Here is a 17,526-nt window from a genome sequence, read left to right as displayed (position 1 = left end):
CCAGCTGTGAGTGAAATCGGAAGGACCTGACCCTGAGCTCGTGTCTGGCCCTTGCTTCCTTCTGCTTTGGGCCTGGACTAAAGGAGTGCAGGCATTTCCCGGCCGCCCGACTCTGCATTAAACTCATTCATCCTCTTTCAAGGGACAAACTCCAAAGCCCTTTATTCAGGAAAGATAGGGTTTTTGGTTTCTCATTAATGTCTTTTTAAAAGAACAACTTACTTTGCTACAGTAAATTTCTTCTGTGTGGGGTGTATCTATGTCAACAGTATAAATATGGTCCCTAGAAGAAAAGAAAAATAAACATGAGGTCAAACATAACAGTTCATTGTTTTGTTTTTTATTTCCCCCCCCTGCAGAATGAGTTATGACTTGGGGCAGATAAAACCAGATTCCCTTCCTCCCTTCCTTCCTTCCTTCCTTCCTCCCTCCTTCCCTCCCTCCCTCCCTCCCTCCCTCCCTCCCTCCCTCCCTCCCTCCCTTCCTTCCTTCCTCCCTTCCTTCCTAGAAAAAAATCAATAAGTCATACACATGTTAGAAAAGAGTAACCCAGCACAGGAGTGATGTTTCTGGGTCATGTTCGCACCTCCTGCGTGTGGTGAGCTCTAGATCTACGGGGTCGTCACCTTTCATAAACACTTCACATGGCTGCCCATCCCCCCCCACCCCCCAGGGACATCCTATCTGGTAGTGAGCGCTTGGGGATGGGGGGGGAGCACCGCGAAGGTCACACTGGTGTAGCGATGGGTGAACACGTGGTGTGGACAGAGCTGGAAGTGGAGGGGAGCTGGTCCCCCATGTCCCTGGGTGGCAGGCCGAATCCAGCCAAGTGCTCATCCCGAGCCCTGGTGACTCGCTGGACAAAGGTACAAGTCCAGGAAGGTAAACATGGCTTCCAGAAGCTTCCCTTTCCTTTGGTCAGTCTGAAATGTGCTAGGGCTCGAGTTGACGTGAGCTGTGTGGCGTGGGATCTGGTTGTCTGTCCTGGCTTGTGGCGGATCTCCCGTGGTGGGGGGGCCGGGGGGGGGGGACACAGACCGGTGGCCCAGGTGTGGTCCCCTTCCCCCGCCACAGAGAACAAGGGCTTTTTTGTCTGGAATTCAGAAGAAAGGAGCCACACTGTATGGAAGAGAGGGGCCGGGCCAGTGAGAGCCAAACAGCTCATTTTCCCTTGAAATAACATTGACTTTTGCTAAAATGCAGGAAGTCCTGGGGTTGGAAAATGATTCACGGCTTTAAACCAGAACCTGGTGGCTCTCACATAGACTTTGAGCCCAAGCAGGGGTGGGGGCGGGGGCAGGGGGAGGAGGAGAAGAAGAAAAGAAAGGAAGGGATTATTTGCAGGAATTATAGAGAAGATATATATAGAGAGAATATGTAAATATTATATATATGTATATTTCAGTTCTTGGGAAATCAGTTTGTGTTGGGGGAAAAAATCACCAACAGAGTTTGTTTTTTTTTTTAAAGCAAGCTTCTCCCATGAAAAATGTCTGCACTGAATTCTGTAGATGTGTGTGTGTGTGTGTGTCTGAGAGAGAGAGACAGACAGACAGACGGAGGGAGGGAGGGAGAGACAGAGGGTGGCTCGGGAGGAAAGCAGGGGCTGTTTTGTCGGCTGCTGAGCTGGGACACCTCTTCAGGCTTCAGAAGGCGCCAGAACCATTCTGCCCTTTAATTCCAAGGCCGTTTATTGCGTCCGTTTATTGCTTGTTCGGCTTGATGGGGGTGCGGCGGTCGGGCACGTTACTGGACTGGAATTGCTTTGTGACTTTGGTTTCGGCCCTCCCTCCCCCTCCCCCTCCCCTCTGAAAACGGGAGCTGAACGGATGAATTGTAAATGAAGAACTGGTGGATCGGAGCTGGCAAGCCCGGCTGGGGTGGGGTGGGGTGGGGAGGGCTCAGGGGGACCCCTGCTTTTGGCATGATCTGTGTATGTTAATTAGGAGGTGGGAGAGTCAACAGAACAGAACGTACAACGTGGATAAAAATGTTTTAAAGAACTGGAAAGAGGGGTCTTTGCCCCCCGCACCGTACTCGGCGGCGGCTCAGGGCTTCCAGATGGTTCTTGGCATTCGCTGGGCCGACCCTAGCGCGGTGTGTAAGAACCGGAAGCTTCTGAGGGGCAATTCCCTGAATGAAATCTCCTTGAGACTGTGCCCATCTTTTCAAGATCTAGAAGCTCCCACCCCACCCCCACCCACCCCCAAGTAGAAACAGCGCTCAGGGGGGTGCCAGGGTCATTTTACCCCTGAATTCACACCACGCTCGCCTTGAACTCACTTCCTTGGGACTTACCCCCAAGAACTCCCCCATCCCACCCCTCCACCCAGCAACGCTGAACCCCGCAGGACTGCCTGGGGTCTCAGGGACGATGGAACTTCCGCGATCATGTTCACTTGCGGCCTAGGCCCTGGACTTCCTAAAGCAATGTAACATTATTGAAATATCATTTTATTATTACTTGTTTTTTGCTGATGTGGTGCTGCGGAATCGAACCCAGGGCCTCATGCGTGCTAGGCAAGCGCTCTACCGCTAAGCCACGCACCCAGCCCCCAAGGTTAACATTATTAAAGGTGAAATGAGAACCAAAGACCCTCGATATGGCAAGCCACAAAGTCCTGCAGGATTGTTTCTGAGGGAAAACCAGCCTGTCTGTGCTAGGCCCTGAAAGAATGGCAAGAGTTTTCAAACAAGAAATGGCTTCCCTCCTTCCCTCCCTCCTTCCCTTCTTCCTTCTCTTCTCCTCAGAGCCAGAGGCTGACTTGGCCGAGTCAGGGGCAGAATTAGCACCAAGGTCCAAAGCCCTGGTTCTCCAGAGTCAGTGGCGTTCCTACCCTGTCACTGAGCCTCTGTTTGCAGAAGTTCCTCTAGATGCCATTATCCCCCATAGATAAGCATTCCCTTCCTATGGCCAGATAAAACCCCTCCGAAACACAAAAGGGTTCCGCCGTTCTTTCAAAGTCATGGCACACGAATTATTGAGCAAATTACTGCTCAAGAAAAATCCACGCTGGAGTTAAACAGACCCGGGCACCAATCGTGGAAGGAAGGAAGGAAGGATGGCCTGACACCTCTAGGAAGCCTTGAGCTACCATCACGCCATGGTGGCTAGTGTGTGGTTCTTAGAGAAGGTGGCTGGTGGGTAAACTGAGGGCGGGTTGGGAGGGGAGAGGGGGGGAAGGGGAGGGGTATCATCTCACCTGGCTGCGATATAGAGGGTTCTGTTCATAATTACAATCATCTGGATGTCCAGCCTGTGCCTCTGTGTGGCGTTCCGTCCTGGCTTATGACCCACAAACACCGGATACTGTTTTGTATCTGGGCAGGAAAATAAATCCATATCAATCAAGGTGAGATGGGAAGGAGAGGGAGAAGCAGATTGGGTGGACAAGGCTCCAGGCGGGGAGGGGAAGGGGGCGGGCGGGCCGGGAAACCATGTTCCATTCAAACTGGGTCCCCATTTCCCAGCCCCAAATCAGGCCGCTGTGATTTTAAAAAAGCCATACCGGGGACACCAAAGTGCTCTTTAAAAGACGCTCCCGTTACACTTCATTTCCTAGGCCATAATAAGCCAGGGCTTTGCTTTCGGAGTGTCACGATTTCTTGGGGGGGCCCGGAGAGGGGGTATGCGGTGTAGGCCGGCGAGTGAAACACTTTTGCATGAAGCCCTTCCTTTCTTCCACGGGTTTTCTTTTCATCTCCTGTGAAGTGCTGGGCCCGCACGGGGCAGGCAGCCAAAGATCTTGTCTCGGGAACCAAAGTATTTTCAAAGTCTCCCTTCCATCAATCAGCACAAAGGCCATGCGGTCTGGAGGCGAGAGGCTCCGTCCAGGAGCCAGAAGAAAAATACCGTCTCCACAGGCGTCCGGGAGGAATAATCCACCATTGAAGGCCTCTGAGCTCTCTTGGCATAGGGGGAACTGGGGAAGGTTCACTGGGGATTCAGTTGATCTCACAGAAAACGAGGAGGTGGGAAGGGGGGAGGTGGGGAACAGGGGAGGGGGTGGGCAGGGTCAAACTGAGTGTAGCCAGTTGGGGAATCTGGAATGTTCTCTCTGCATTTTCACTTTTCTCCTCTGGTTGCAAGTGGGCAATTTGTAATAGGAGCTGATCTCCGCAAATACCTGTATCTCCTCATCGCTCAGCCTCCGAACCTACAGTCTCCAGACGCTGGCCTCCCTCCAACGGAGAAAGGGGAGAGGAGCCACACCGGGGAGGGAGGGGGGCAGGGTGCAGATAATGATGAGAAAATGGGGAGACTCAGGCCAGGACCCCATCTGTTTCTTTCCCCTTCCCCTCCCGCCCCAAGAGTTTTAGCAGCCTGGCTACCGTGTCCTTAGACAACCTGGCTGTGTTTCGTCACCAGCAAGTTTGCAAAGTTTACTTTGTACTTCGCTTCCGCGGCTCTGGAATTCCCCCCTGACGCAGTTCTTTTTTTTGGAGGGGGGGGACACGAGGGCTTGAACTTGGGGCCTCAGACTCCTGGTTAACTTCTCCCATTCAAGGGCGCTTGACCGCCTGAACCGTCCCACATCAGCCGCCGCTTCCAGCTTTTCTTGTTTTTCTTTCTTCGGCCGGTGAACTGGAGATGAAAAAGTCTCCGGGATTCTTTTTAGTTTTCCTGCCAAGGCTGCCTTCGAACTGTGATCTTCAGACCTCCATCTCTGGAGCAGCGGGGGTTCTACACGTGGGCCACTCACTGCCGCCTGGCCCCCCCGACAGGCTCTTCAGGGGGACGGCCGGGTCTCTCTTCACACGCCTCTCTCTCTCTGTTCCCACAATGCCAGAGAGCACTGAAGTGTGAGCTTCAGCACACATTGGAGGGGCAGGGTCATGGCCTCTGGTTCTGGGCCAGCCTTGCTGCCAGCCCTCATGTAGAATGATCCTCGTTTCTCGGCTCTGGAGTCCCGCCACACGAATGTGAACCGTGTTTTGGAAAGCTCTGGAAGGCTTGCTTGGGATTAGGGTTGCAATAATTACTGGAGAAATAGACACTTAGGGAAAAAAGTTCTCTCTCGCTTTTCCTGGGAGAAAGCACATGGGTGTCGGTCCGGGGACAGAGAAAGAGGTCATCGGCCCGTCCCTCTCGCTCTGGGGGGGAGGATTTTCTCTTTGAAAGAGACAACCCCGTTTCCAGTGGCCCAGCCTCTAGCTTTGGCAACGACACTGATACAAAAGGAAGGTCTGAATGGTCCCACGGAGTCGCTCCAGACATAAAGTCTTCAAATAGTCCATTTTTAAGCTGGGCACCGCCAGCAGCTCAAGCCTGTCATCTTGGTGACTCAGGAGGCTGAGATGTGAGGATCACAGTTCAAGGCCAGCCCCGGGTCAGATAAAGTGGACACATTCTTATCGCATAAAGCCAGAGGTGGCGCTGTGGCTCAATTAGAAGAGCCCAGGCCTCTGAGCTCAAGCCCAGCCCCACCAAAACATGACAAAGTCCCTCTAGAGCTCTGGAGAAGTCCTCGTTTTCCTTGTAACAATGCCTACAGGTTGATCAAGTACAGAACACACGGTGCTTGACCGAGATACTCAGGTGATGCTCGCCCATCACCCGGCTTTCCTGGACTCAAGGAAGTAGCCTACATTCTTCTTTTTAGTTTTTGTAGTGCCAGTCCTGGGACTTGAACTCAGAGCCTGGGCACTGCACCTGAGCTTTTTTTTTTTTTTGCTCACGGCTGGTGCTCTACCACAGCTCCACTTCTGGCTTTTTAAAAAAAAAAACTGGTAGTTAATGGGAGCCTCATGGACTTTCCTGCCCAGGCTAGCTTCGAAGGACGATCCTCAGATCTCAGCCTCCAGACAGAGTAGTCGGATGACAGGCGTGAGCCATGGCGCCCGGCTTCTCGGGCCCCACGGGTTTGACCGCGCTTGGACATGGGCCTCCGCTGCGTACACAGGTGCCAATGCCAGCCTCTCCTTTCCCTGCCTTGCGCTAGGCCCCAGGGGAGACAGGGAGGGGGCCGGGGAGGTACTCACAGTTGCCATGCGCAATACTGATTGGCTCAGAATCTTCTGGGAAGGCGGCCCCAGCGGACTGCAGCAGTGTGAGACATAGCAGCAAGGCTTCTGGCCTCATAGTAGTTCCGCGGGGAGACTTCCTGCTCGACTTCACCCTGCCGAAGAGCCAGGGGGGTGGGGTTCATTTCCTCCACCTGTCCCTCCCCCACGGTGGCCCTGAGGGTCGGTGTGTCCTCCCCGGGGGATCCTGTGACCCACGCACCCCCCTGCCCGTGTCCATGGGCCACGAAACCCCAGGCCCATGCACCCCTCTTTCTTCTGCGTCGGAACCCTTTGCCAAAGGTCCAGGCCCAGGACGCGGAGCCAGGAGGGGCCGGGGTAGCTGTTAACATCACAACCATTTCACAAGTAGGAAACTGGACATCCCAAAACACCCCGACCATGGAGAGGCAGGCTTGCCGCATTTCGTGGTGGGCTTGGGGAAATCCAAAACCACCATCACCACCCCCAAAACAAGTTCGCTTCGCCCAGCCCCGGGGATCCTGCAGAAACTTGAAGCCGTCGCCAACAGTGAAAAATGTAGATTCCCGACAATAAGCTAGGCTCGCTCGCGGCTTTGTGAAATCAAAGTCAGAATAACTGTCCTACTGACGTGGCTTAAATGTAGTATTTCCCAAACATCAAACCCCTCCCTCCCGACACGTGTGACACACGCACACACACACACACACACACACACACACACACACACACAGTCATCTACCCCGTTAAACCACTCAGCTGAGATTTTTCGTCCTTAGTTTGCATGATTCTCCAATGACCTTAGACAGAACTGGAATCACTAAGTCAGCAGGGCTGGGAAGGTGGCTCAGTGGTAGGGCGCTTGCCTAGCATGCATGAGGCCCTGGGTTCGATTCCTCAGTACCACATAAAACCAAAAATATTTAATAGTAATAAAAAAGAAGTAAAGGTGGATTACGCCTGTGATCCCAGCTACTTAAGATCTGGAGGACTAAAGTTCTTGTCGGTAGGAGCAACATGCCAAACCTTCTTTGAAAAAGCACAAAAGGGCTGCGGGTACAGCTCAAATGGAAGAGCCATTGTGAGGCTCTGAGTTCGAGCTGCCCAACTAATGAATAGTAAATAACTAGTGAATACGAGAAGTCATAAATAAGGCAGACACACAATGCAAAAAGAAGTAGCTCCTTTCTGTAAATACCTCAAGCCTCACCCTGAAGCAGTTATTTTTAAGATATACTATCTCTTTGTAATTTAGTTCCCGCCAATGCTTTACAAAGGTAACAGCAACGAACAAAAAAAAGTCTACACTGTATTTCTCACAGGTGCTCTTTGTGTGTACATCAATTCTGCTACAAGGTAGAAATGAGAATCCCATGTAGACCTGCTTTGAAACAGTGAACCATGCTGCTGCACTGGGCTAACTATCACCCAGTTCTCAGGCATATTTGAAATAAGTGTTGATTAATCAGGGAAATTAATGTAAAATGAGGAATCTTTTCATCTTGCCAGAATAGTAGGCTTTGAAGCAGGCTGCCAAAGATTATCTATTTTTTTCTAGCCTAGCTATTTTACAGTAGTCCATCAATCATTAAGATTTGTGTGAAGAAATGTCAAACTTCATAACCTAGATGCCTTTGAAAGTTAATTTGGCAAACAAAACCACTCACTTAATGCTTTCTGGAACTCCCGTCAATATTAGCTACCTGTGTCTCTCTTTTCTTCCTGCCAAGAGTGGAGGAAAAAAAAAAATCATCAACAAGTCCCGAGTACTGAGCTCTTAACTTAAAATTTCACAGACGCAGCTGGGTCTTAATGTCTTCAACTGAAAAGTACACGTTAATTAATTGGCTTTATCTGGACCAAAAATTAAAAAACAAAAAAAAAAATCAAAAGCAGGAGAGGCGTTGAGAGAGAAACTCAAACAATTTCCTATCTCTGCATCTTTGCTGCGCAGAGGAAAATTAAAACTTGAGATACTCCGTGTGCGCGGCAGCAATCCACTCCCAAGACATCACAGGTATTTATAGGTAGGTTCCAACCTAGCCAATTCTTTCCTTCCTTCCTCCCTCCCTCTCTCCTTCCAGTAGTCCTACAAGATCTGGAGAGCCTGAATACCAAGCTCAGGGCTGCAAATATTCAGGAGGAAGAAATCAATAAGCAACAAACCCAACAGACACAAGCCAGCAGCCAGTGCTGTGTGCTGATGAAGACACACAGCACACTGAACAAAGGCTCAAGCGCAGAATGACAACCTAGCACCTGAGCCTCTTACCCGGATGAAACTGCCACGCACCACGGAAGCGTTAAGAACACCCTTAGGGGCCGATTCTTTTGCCTTTAGGAACCCTGGGGTATAAACGTAGGCTTCTAAAGGTTAATTTGTCCGGACGTGGTGAGCGAGCGTCCGTTCTTCACGACCATACAAGTGCCCTCTGCAAGCAGGCAGGGTAGGGGCCTGCGTGTTTTCCCCACCCGGCTTCCCATTTGAATCCTTTCCATCCCAAGGTGGCTGGGGTCCGAACACTGCCTCCTCCACATGTCCATCCGGCAGGGAGAACCACGCAGCCAGAAGCACATCTACTGCACCTGCAATCCCATGGCTTCTGGCGATCATCCCTCCGCTGGGAGGTGTCCCTTAACCATCTCCAGGTTCACCGGAGGGCTGCGCTGTGTGCGTTTCTCCTATCAGATAGTGAACAAGTATGCGTGTGGGCGCAGCCCCCTGGCACAGACGAGTTCTTCTTGGCTGGTCCACACGAATGGACCACTGTGCCGTTTCCTTCCTTCCGTCCTCCCTCCCTCCCCCCACTGCGCGGCATCTTTATGAACCTGTAGACGACCTATTTTCTTGTGGTAGTGACTATCCAAATCTCCCGCCACCGCCCGAGGTGACTTCCACACAGACGGAGGGAACGGAGTTTAAAAATACCGAGTGTAAGGAGTTGGTTCACGTCATTCTGAAAACTTTCCGAGGTGCTAGCCATGTAGAGCCTATTTATAGGTGTCGGCAAACATCTGTCCAGTAACTTGTTTGTGACTTGCTTAGACAGACTAAATGGGAGAGGCTACGTCAGCTATGTAGGAAATTAGGTGAAGGAGCCAGGGGCTGGTGGCTCGGGCCTGTCATCCTAGCCACTCAGGAGGCTGAGATCTGTGGATCAAGGTTCAAAGCCAGTCTGGGCAGGAGAGTCTGTGAGGCTCTTATCTCCAATGAACCCACAAAAAGCCAGAATTGGAGTTGTGGCTCAAGCGGTAGAGCACTAGCCTTGAGCAGAAAGCTCAGGGTCAGTGCCTGGGCCCTGAGTTCAAGCCCTAGGTTGCCTAACACCACCTGCATGTCCAGCTATGGCAGCCGCCATATAAGTGTTCTGAGGTCCAGTCAACTGGTGCCTGGTCTGGCACACTCTGCGACACCTCCTAGAATCCTGGCATCCAACGGATGCTTCAAATGGAATCCATTTGATTTGATTTCAATGTTCGAGTGGACAACGGGAGAATGGCAAATCTACAAATCCCCAGTGTGGGCTTGAGGCAGAAAGGGAATGATGGTCAGGGCGCCATCCTTTAGGGGGGGGGAGTTGTGTATTACCGTGGCTCAGAAATTCTCTTGCAACTTTGGCACATTTCCTATTGACATCATAAGTGTCTAAGAGGATCGCACCAGCCTTGGCTTCCAGTCCTTCATTATAACTCAGAAAAACATGCAGTGCCAAGGGTTCTAGAAAACTCCTCTGAGCTCTGAGGTTCAGTGAGTGAGCGTGTATATGTGTGTGTGTGAGAGAGAGGGACAGAGAGAGACAGAGAGAGGAGAGAGGGAGGGAAAAAGAGAGGGAGTGGGAGAAAGAGGAGAGAAAAAGACAAATTATAAAGGTCCACTCAGAGCACAGGGGTGCCCCTGGCTACTCCAATGTCACCAAAGCCAGTAAGTCCAGGAGGAGGGCTGGGCTGGGGCAGGAAGAGTAAGGAGCCCCCAAATTCAGGCAAGGTGGGGTCCTGGAGTCTTCCTTTTCTCTGGTCCTCAAAGGTGGCAGGTAAACTCTCGATCATAGCCAAGGTAACATTAACCAGGCCTAAAGCTCTGTGCATCTGAGCGAGTGTCCTTTGCACACAGCACCAGGGAGTAGGCTTCCTTTCCTCTGCAGGCTTTCCTGTCTCTCCCAGGCATGTGGTTAGGGAAATGGAGGGCAGTCATGTATCCATCGGCAGGGTGGTGTGCAGGGCAAACACCGGAAATGAATGGGCATGGACCTGTGGCTCAACAATAGGTCCAGGAGGATGTTCTAACCCACAAGTGAGCACTGGAGCAGGTGCAGAGCCGTGCTGGGTGTTAACAGAGTCCATTTTGGTGACTCCAGGTCCCTGGCCTCGTCATCTTCTCCTGCCAGCACGACTGTCTTTAGAGTTTGGAAAGGAGTGCACGAAAACCAGCCCTTTCTAACGCCACTGGACACAGGGGCCTGGGAAGCCTCTGTCCCCCTGGAGCTACACCGGTCTCAAGATGCTCCAGCTCTCCAGCCTCAGTTTCCTTATTTCTTGCGTCTCAGAGACCAAAGGCGCTTAGTTCTCAGAAGGGTGTGTTGATGTCACAGTTGACACGCTGTGAGCTGGCTTTTCTTGGGCTTTCATAAGACTGCTCTAGGCAGGCCCTAGATAAGCTCCCAGTGCCACACTGTTCTAGGGCAGAAGTTCCCTTCCCTCCGCCCCTGCAGGTCACCAAGTCTTCTGAAGTTTGGCTCCAGAGCAGAGAGGAGACTCTAACTCAGAAACCACATTCAGCCTTGTTGGGCTATTTTTAAAATGTACACGTCGGCCCTCACACAAGTACAAAGGAAAATAAAGTTGGTGGGGCACAGGGAAGGGATGGGCGGGGAGTGGCAGCCGGTGGACTGCCCGGCCCATGCACAGGACCTTTGCACAGTATCCTCCTGTGTAAACCGCTCATCACAACCCCAGCAAGGCCTTAGCATCCCCACTGCCGTCCACCTGGGGGAAACTGAGGACCAAGGTGAAGTGACCCGCCCAGGCGTTCCGAACCTAGATCTGTGTGTGCTGTCCAGGTCGATGTCCTGGTGAAGGACGGAGCGGGAAGACTGGGGGGCGGGGGCGGGGCCCCGAGGAAACCACGTGTAAGGTAGTAAGTGAACATAGGATGCGTCTGTCATTCCATGGACAGACTGGACCGGTGTGTGTGGGGGGGCGGTCCTGCCTGGCTTTGGTAGTCAAAGTCCATCCGAAGTTATTTCCAGCCTCCCCCCCTCCCCCCCTCCCCCCCCCCCCCCCCCCCCGGGCAGGCGAGAGAAACAGCCGCACACCTTTTAAGTCAGAGCAAGGGCGAGATGAGGAAGCAGATTGGAAAGCCGGGCTCCAGCGCGCGGAGAGCCCAGACTCGTTCCGCCGAGATCAAACCTGCTGGTTATTTATGCACCGGAGGAAAAGTTAAAGAATTAATGAGTGTATAAATAGCATGTGGCTTTCAGTGGCCGGGCCAGAACAAGTCCTGACTGCGTCTGCAGGATGCGGTGTGGCCAAAGAGGAGGATTCCTCACAGGAGTTAGGAGCCGACCCAGGCCCAGCATAAGCCTGGTCCAACACTGCATGCGGTCTCTGGAGACCACACCGGCTGTGTGTTCAGTGTTGGCCACGTTAGGATACTAGGCTCGTGGAAAAGAGAAAAATAGTCCCAGCCTTTCAATACAGCATCGAATTCTTCCCTCCTCCTCCTCCTCCTCCTCCTCCTCCTCCTCCTCCCCCCAGCCATGAGCAGAGGCATAAAAGCACTCATTTCAGAGATGCCCCAGACCTAACTCCCAATACGTATTGGAGAATGATGATGATTCTCTGGGTGCTGATCAATACTGACTGTAGAGAGCAGAGGTCCCATTTTAGATCCAAAACCGCCGTCTCTCCCAAGGGCACAAACACAATTGTAGATTCAGAAGTAAAAATTGGGGGCAGAGGGGGGGATAAGGGGTAGGGTGTGCCCATGATCTTCTGAGGGAGAAAGGAAGCCTTGTCTTTCAGGTGATCCTTTATCAGGACACCTCTTCCTCCTCTCCTACCCCCATCTCTCTCCCCTCCTCCACTTCCAGACATCCCACTCCAAGCCAATACCTCTGTGTACTTTGCTTAGATGTTTCAACCGCATCTAATGTTGTATGAGGGCTGTGTCACATTGTCATGGTCTTAGGCCTTAGGTGACATTATGGTAACCACGATATATACATATGCACACATACACATATATACACATACATATGCACACGTGTGTATATATAATACATATTGTATATTATTAGCATATACTATGTATTGTATATATACTATATATTATATATATACGATACATTAGATAATATATAATGTAAATATTATATAATGTGTGTAAATATGTGCATATATATATATGCATATATATATACACACATATAGTATTTCTGAACTCAAACAACTGCTCTGGCTCCCGAAACAAACACCCCTTTTATTTCATCGTCAGAGAAAAAAAAACAACCCAAAGCCCTGAAAAGCCAGGTCACTTGCCAAAAGTAGCCGCTGCTCAAAAGTCACCAAGCCGAGCCACAGTTGAGAAGTCTGGGCTCTTGTGTGCAGCTCTCTGCCTACATGACTCTGAGTCCTGAATAGAAGCCAAAATTCATTCATTGCTCCTTGGCTGGGTGCCTGGGGTCCATTATTTCCACGGCTTGATTTCCATCGCGCCGGCTCCCAGAGTTCTGCGGGGCTCAGCGGAGATGCTGATGCGCACTGGAAGGGGTCCCCGACTCCCACACCCCGGGACTTGGGTGTGGAGTGGCTGGGCCAGGCTGCTGGCTCCCGCCTTTGTCCCAAGGAGAAGCCGGGCGTGGGAACAGATTTGCAGAGGACTTCGCGTTCTGTGAGGGGCACGCAGTTCAGCCACGGGCCTCCGCGGGCAGGCGGTGCCAGCTGCATGGCGGAGAGGCCGCGGGGGGCTCGGAAGGTTCAGGAAGAACCAGGCCCAGACATGAGGTTTCCCTGGCCTACTCTACTCTGGGCCGAGGGGGATTTCCAAACGTTTGTCTCAAGCCATGCGTGGAGTTCTGTGGTGGTTGTCTGTGTTTGATTCTGTCACCTTGGGGTGTGCTAGGCAGCCGTTTTTCTGAGGATGAGGCAGAGGAGAAGACGGAGTAAGGAAGTGGCCACAAAGGCCTCCAATTGGGACATTGGCATCGGGTCGAGGGGCCTACCTGATTGTTCTGAATTTCCTGGCCATTTGCAATGTCATTGACAAGTCAAGCAGAGAAGCCCGAATGACCCACCCAGCCCCCCTTTTCCTAGCACCTTTGCAGGATATCTGCGGGGCCGAAGTAGAGATATTTAATAACTGGAGTTTACCACAGGCCGGAGGGGGGGGGCGGTGGTGTTTGAAGTAAAATAAGCAATCGTGGGGCCCCGATGGAGGGGTTCCCTCTGATCGCGTCTCCTCTGTGCTCCGAGAAGAGAAGACAAAATCTCCCCACTACCAGGATGACTTCCCGGCCCCGGCGGCCTCCCTCCGGTTCTCTCAGGTCTCCACTGGGCAGGGCTGTGTTCCTGCAGCGGAAGTCAGCCTCAAACACGGCTCACCGGGAAGTAAACAACGGCGGGCCTTTCCTTCCCTCTGCTCTGAAATAACAGCCCCAAGTACGAATGGCCTCCGATCACGGGCGGTCTCTGCTTCCATGGAGCCCCTAAATGTCCTCGGCCTTCAAGTTCTCTCGTGATTCCTTCCCTGCCTACCGCCCTTATCCCCCCAGAAATCAAAAGGAGAGTTTATAATTGCCTAATGGCTTTGGATCGCTCAGAAGGAGACTCAGTATCTTTGAGGATCTGTTCTGTCACAACACATCACACACACACACACACACACACACACACACACACACACACACACACACACATCAGTAGTCTTTTACACATACCCTGAATAGAAATAGATGCATTATTTCTTGAATTTCCATAATTTCTCCTATATGCCTCAGGAAATTGATTTCATTTATGAGAGACAGAGGGGGGAGGGAAGGGAGAGAGGGAGGAAGAGAGAGAGAGAGAGAGAGAGAGAGAGAGAGAGAGAGAGAGAGAGAGAGAGAGAGAGAGAGATCTGCTTTCTGTCCTAATGAGCTAGGTGAAAATTGCCAGCCCACACATTTAAACCTATGATTGAGTTTGGGAGGGACTGCCAAGTTTCTCCGAATTTAATGTCATCTTGGTTGGCGGTGTGCATGTTCTTCACACGTTAAAAAGAAAAAAAAAAGTGACTCATGAAGTTGGCTTGATTGACTGGGAGCCAAACAGCCTAGGAGATTTCCAGAGTCAGGGTTCAGCTCTGGGCGGGGCTCCGAGAGGCCGGTTCACGCGGTTGGAGGCGACGCTGGACACGCTGCTGGGAAGCGTGGGTTTATTTTTCGCTGAAATCCGACCTTCAAAATTCATTACGATTCCCCCAAACATCCTGAAAACTCTGCTCCACGCAAGGCCAGGGAACGGAAGTTCCGGGAACCAGGGGTTTGTGTAAATGTCTCTGCCACTTTGCAGCTCATGCAATGGCTCAGACGAATCCAGGGTCACGCGTGGGACCAGAGATTTGGGGTCCCGCTGGAAAGCGGCCGTCCACATGGACACAGCCGGCGTCTGGATAAACCATGGTGGGGTTCAGACCCCACCTAGATTCTCCTGCCATTGAAAGGAGTGTTTTTCCTTCTTCCTTTATTTAGTTCCCCTGAGCAAGTTATATTTCTTCCAGGGATTTACACAAATTTTGGAAAAACAATGACTGATTTACCACGTTGGCAGATGGGGAAAACTGTATCATTATCTCAGCAACTACTCTCATAGGCTAAAAAGAGAAGCCATTACGTGGAAGTCATTTGTGACCGTTTTCTTTCTTTCTTTTTTAAAATGAGTGTGTGAAGTTGTGCAAGGCACTTTCTCCGAGGTATTTCATGTGTACACATGGATAGGATTCACTCCCTACACGTGCTCTCTCTCTCTCTCTCTCTCTCTCTCTCTCTCTCTCTCTCTCTCTCTCTCCCTCTCCCCCCCCCTTCCTTTTGATCTGCAGGAGGCAAATTAGTTTTGGAAACACGGAATACATAATCCCTGATTTGCAATTACAAAGACAACAAAACAAGCGTTGAATACTGGTGCCTGTAACCCCAGACACTTGGGAAGGAGAGGAGGGGGAGGTGGCGGAAGACCTTATCTAAAAACAAAAACAAAGCATAAAAATACAAACAAACAAATGGAAGGAGAAAGTGGTTAAACTGGTAGGAAAAAAAAGGCCTGGAGTTCAATCCCCACACAGAAAGAGAAAAAGAAGAAATCCGAGAGGCCCAGCTTTCCCAACAAAACAAAACAAAGCAAAAACAAAAGCCCTGACTTGAACTAGCCAAATCCACGCATTGCTCTATTAGTAACATTTCTTCTTTTCACTGCAAAAGTATTGGTGGGTTTGATGGCTAGATATTACTGCAGACCCTCCTAAGGGGAAAATCTTAAGATAGGAAAGATTTTAAATTCCATAACGTATCTCTTTCAAGGGGAGATGTGCATGGCACAGGATCCTTGCAAGAATAAGTCAAGACATGAGAAATTGTGCGGAGAGAGTTACCTGGTCTTAACTCTGTTCTCTGGGTGGTTATACCATCGAGCAACCAGATTCTTTTCCCTGCAAGAAACCAACAAGCAGCCGGGCACCGGTGGCTCACACCTGCCATCCCAGCTAGTCAGGAGGGTGAGATCTGCAGATTGCAGTTCAGAGCCAGCCTGAGCAGGAAAAGTCCATGAGACTCCAAACCAGCAAAAAGATGGAAGTGGAGCTGTGGCTCAAGTGACAGAGCCCTAGCCTTGAGCCCAAACTCTTGGGGGACAGTGCCTGGGCCCTGAGTTCAAGCCCCAAGATCACCCTACCTTACCCTCGAAGTGTGCTCACAAAGCACATATAACCTTGAGTAGAGTCACCGGGGCAGGCTCTGCCCTGAGCAAACTCCCTCCTCCTACAGCACTGGGCTGGGCACCCAGGGCCGCACCCCCAGATCCACTTAATTGGCCGTGGTTTCATGCCCACAGCACCCACGTGGAATCGACAGGCAGAGCTCTGCTTCCTGGCCTGCCTGAATCCAAGTTCCTGACTCCCTCAGCAATAGCCTTAGTTTAGGAACTAACACATTGAGGAAGGACTTGGATTTCTAGAACATTCTGAGTTGACGGCCGAGAGGCGGAGATGTTCCCGCACTTGCTAAGCCCGCCTGGTCTTTCCACAAGCGGATCGATTTGAACTCAGGAGATTAAAATGAAGGTAAATGGTTCCTCTCAGACACCCTGGACACGAGGTTAATTACCGGAGCCCAAATTATCTGCAGGGAAGATGGCTGCATGGGCCTCACAATTAACCCTTAAATCAAAACTAAAAACCACCATTCCCGTCATTAATAGCACAGCCAGGCAATCGCTGTAATTACCATCTCTGCCAGGGACCAGGATCAGCAACGCGAAATTATCCAATAAGCTGGAGTGTGGCAGACAGCAACGAAATTCAAGTGCGGAGGGTCAGAAAGGAGAAGGGATAAATCAGAGAGAGAGAGAGAGAGAGAGAGAGAGAGAGAGAGAGATCACCAGCAGAGGAAGGACTCGACTCAGCAGCCTTTCTGGGGGGCCGGCGGGGAACCCCTTTTTGTCCAGACTCCCCAAGGAGAACGCTAGAAAGACAGCTCACCCAGATGAAGGTACAGCGGAGGGGAACATGCGCAAGCCTCAGGTCCAAAGGTGTTCCCCGGGTCCACCGTGAATGAAGGAGGAAGGCAGCCTGGATTCTCCTCTTCCCGTTCCCTCCACACCGTCTTCTTCCCTCCCAAGAGCCGGGAGGAAGAGAAAAGCCGTTCTCAAGTGTTGTGCAGCAGAACGCAGATGTGTTCCTCGAGATCCAGTCCTCAGCTCTTGTCAGCAATGCCAAGGCAGGAAAGCAAGGCTGAGCCCTTCCAGAATCTTCTACAGCCAGACCACAGTTCTAGGTGCAGCTTGGGAAATGTTGCTGCCATCTTTCTGGTACCATCGTTCAGCCTACTACGTCAATGTGAGAACTTGAGAAGAAGGATGCTTGCCTTCCTTCCTTCCTTCCTTCCCTCCCTCCCTCCCTCCTTCCTTCCTTCCCCTTCCCTCCCTCCTTCCTTCCCTCCCTCCTTCCTTCCTTCCCTCCCTTCCCTCCTTCCCACTCTCCTTCCCATGACAGTACATTTCAAAGTTAAGAAGACTTGTTATCAATACTATTCCCTTTCTTGGAAAGTAATTCCATGTTCCAAAGGAACGTTCCTTTCATGGCCCACGGATTCAGGAGAGACCAGCGAGAACGCGACAGGAGACGGTCCGCGCCCTCGGGTGGGCGTCGGAAGGAGACGCCGTCGTCAATATTCAGCAAGACAGGGGCGCCGCGTCTGTGAGTGCTCCGCTTTGGGCCGCCCGGTCGCTGGCTCGCTCGTGTGTGAGGGCGAGGCGTGTGTGTCGCGTGGGTCATCGGGGAAGATGGCGGCCTCG

At 51.5% G+C, this 17,526-nt stretch overlaps 1 protein-coding gene across 1 annotated transcript in view; it reads right to left on the bottom strand.

Moving 5' to 3' along the window:
* Positions 1-17,526, bottom strand: part of Sema6a (semaphorin 6A) — a 69,104-nt gene that overhangs the window by 38,482 nt on the left and 13,096 nt on the right. Inside the window, exons 2-4 of the mRNA XM_042672522.1 lie at positions 5,983-6,119; positions 3,204-3,321; positions 223-283 (exon numbers count right to left, since the gene is read on the bottom strand). Coding sequence (XP_042528456.1) covers positions 223-283; positions 3,204-3,321; positions 5,983-6,082 — 279 coding nt within the window. The 5' untranslated portion in view covers positions 6,083-6,119. The remainder of the gene's footprint in view (positions 1-222; positions 284-3,203; positions 3,322-5,982; positions 6,120-17,526) is intronic.

Source organism: Dipodomys spectabilis, unplaced genomic scaffold, assembly GCF_019054845.1.
Source record: "Dipodomys spectabilis isolate Male_0828 unplaced genomic scaffold, ASM1905484v1 ptg000714l, whole genome shotgun sequence".
Taxonomy (NCBI): Eukaryota; Metazoa; Chordata; class Mammalia; order Rodentia; family Heteromyidae; genus Dipodomys; species Dipodomys spectabilis.
The sequence above is the reverse complement of the archived record's forward strand: the minus strand, read 5'-3'. Positions and strand labels throughout refer to the sequence as shown.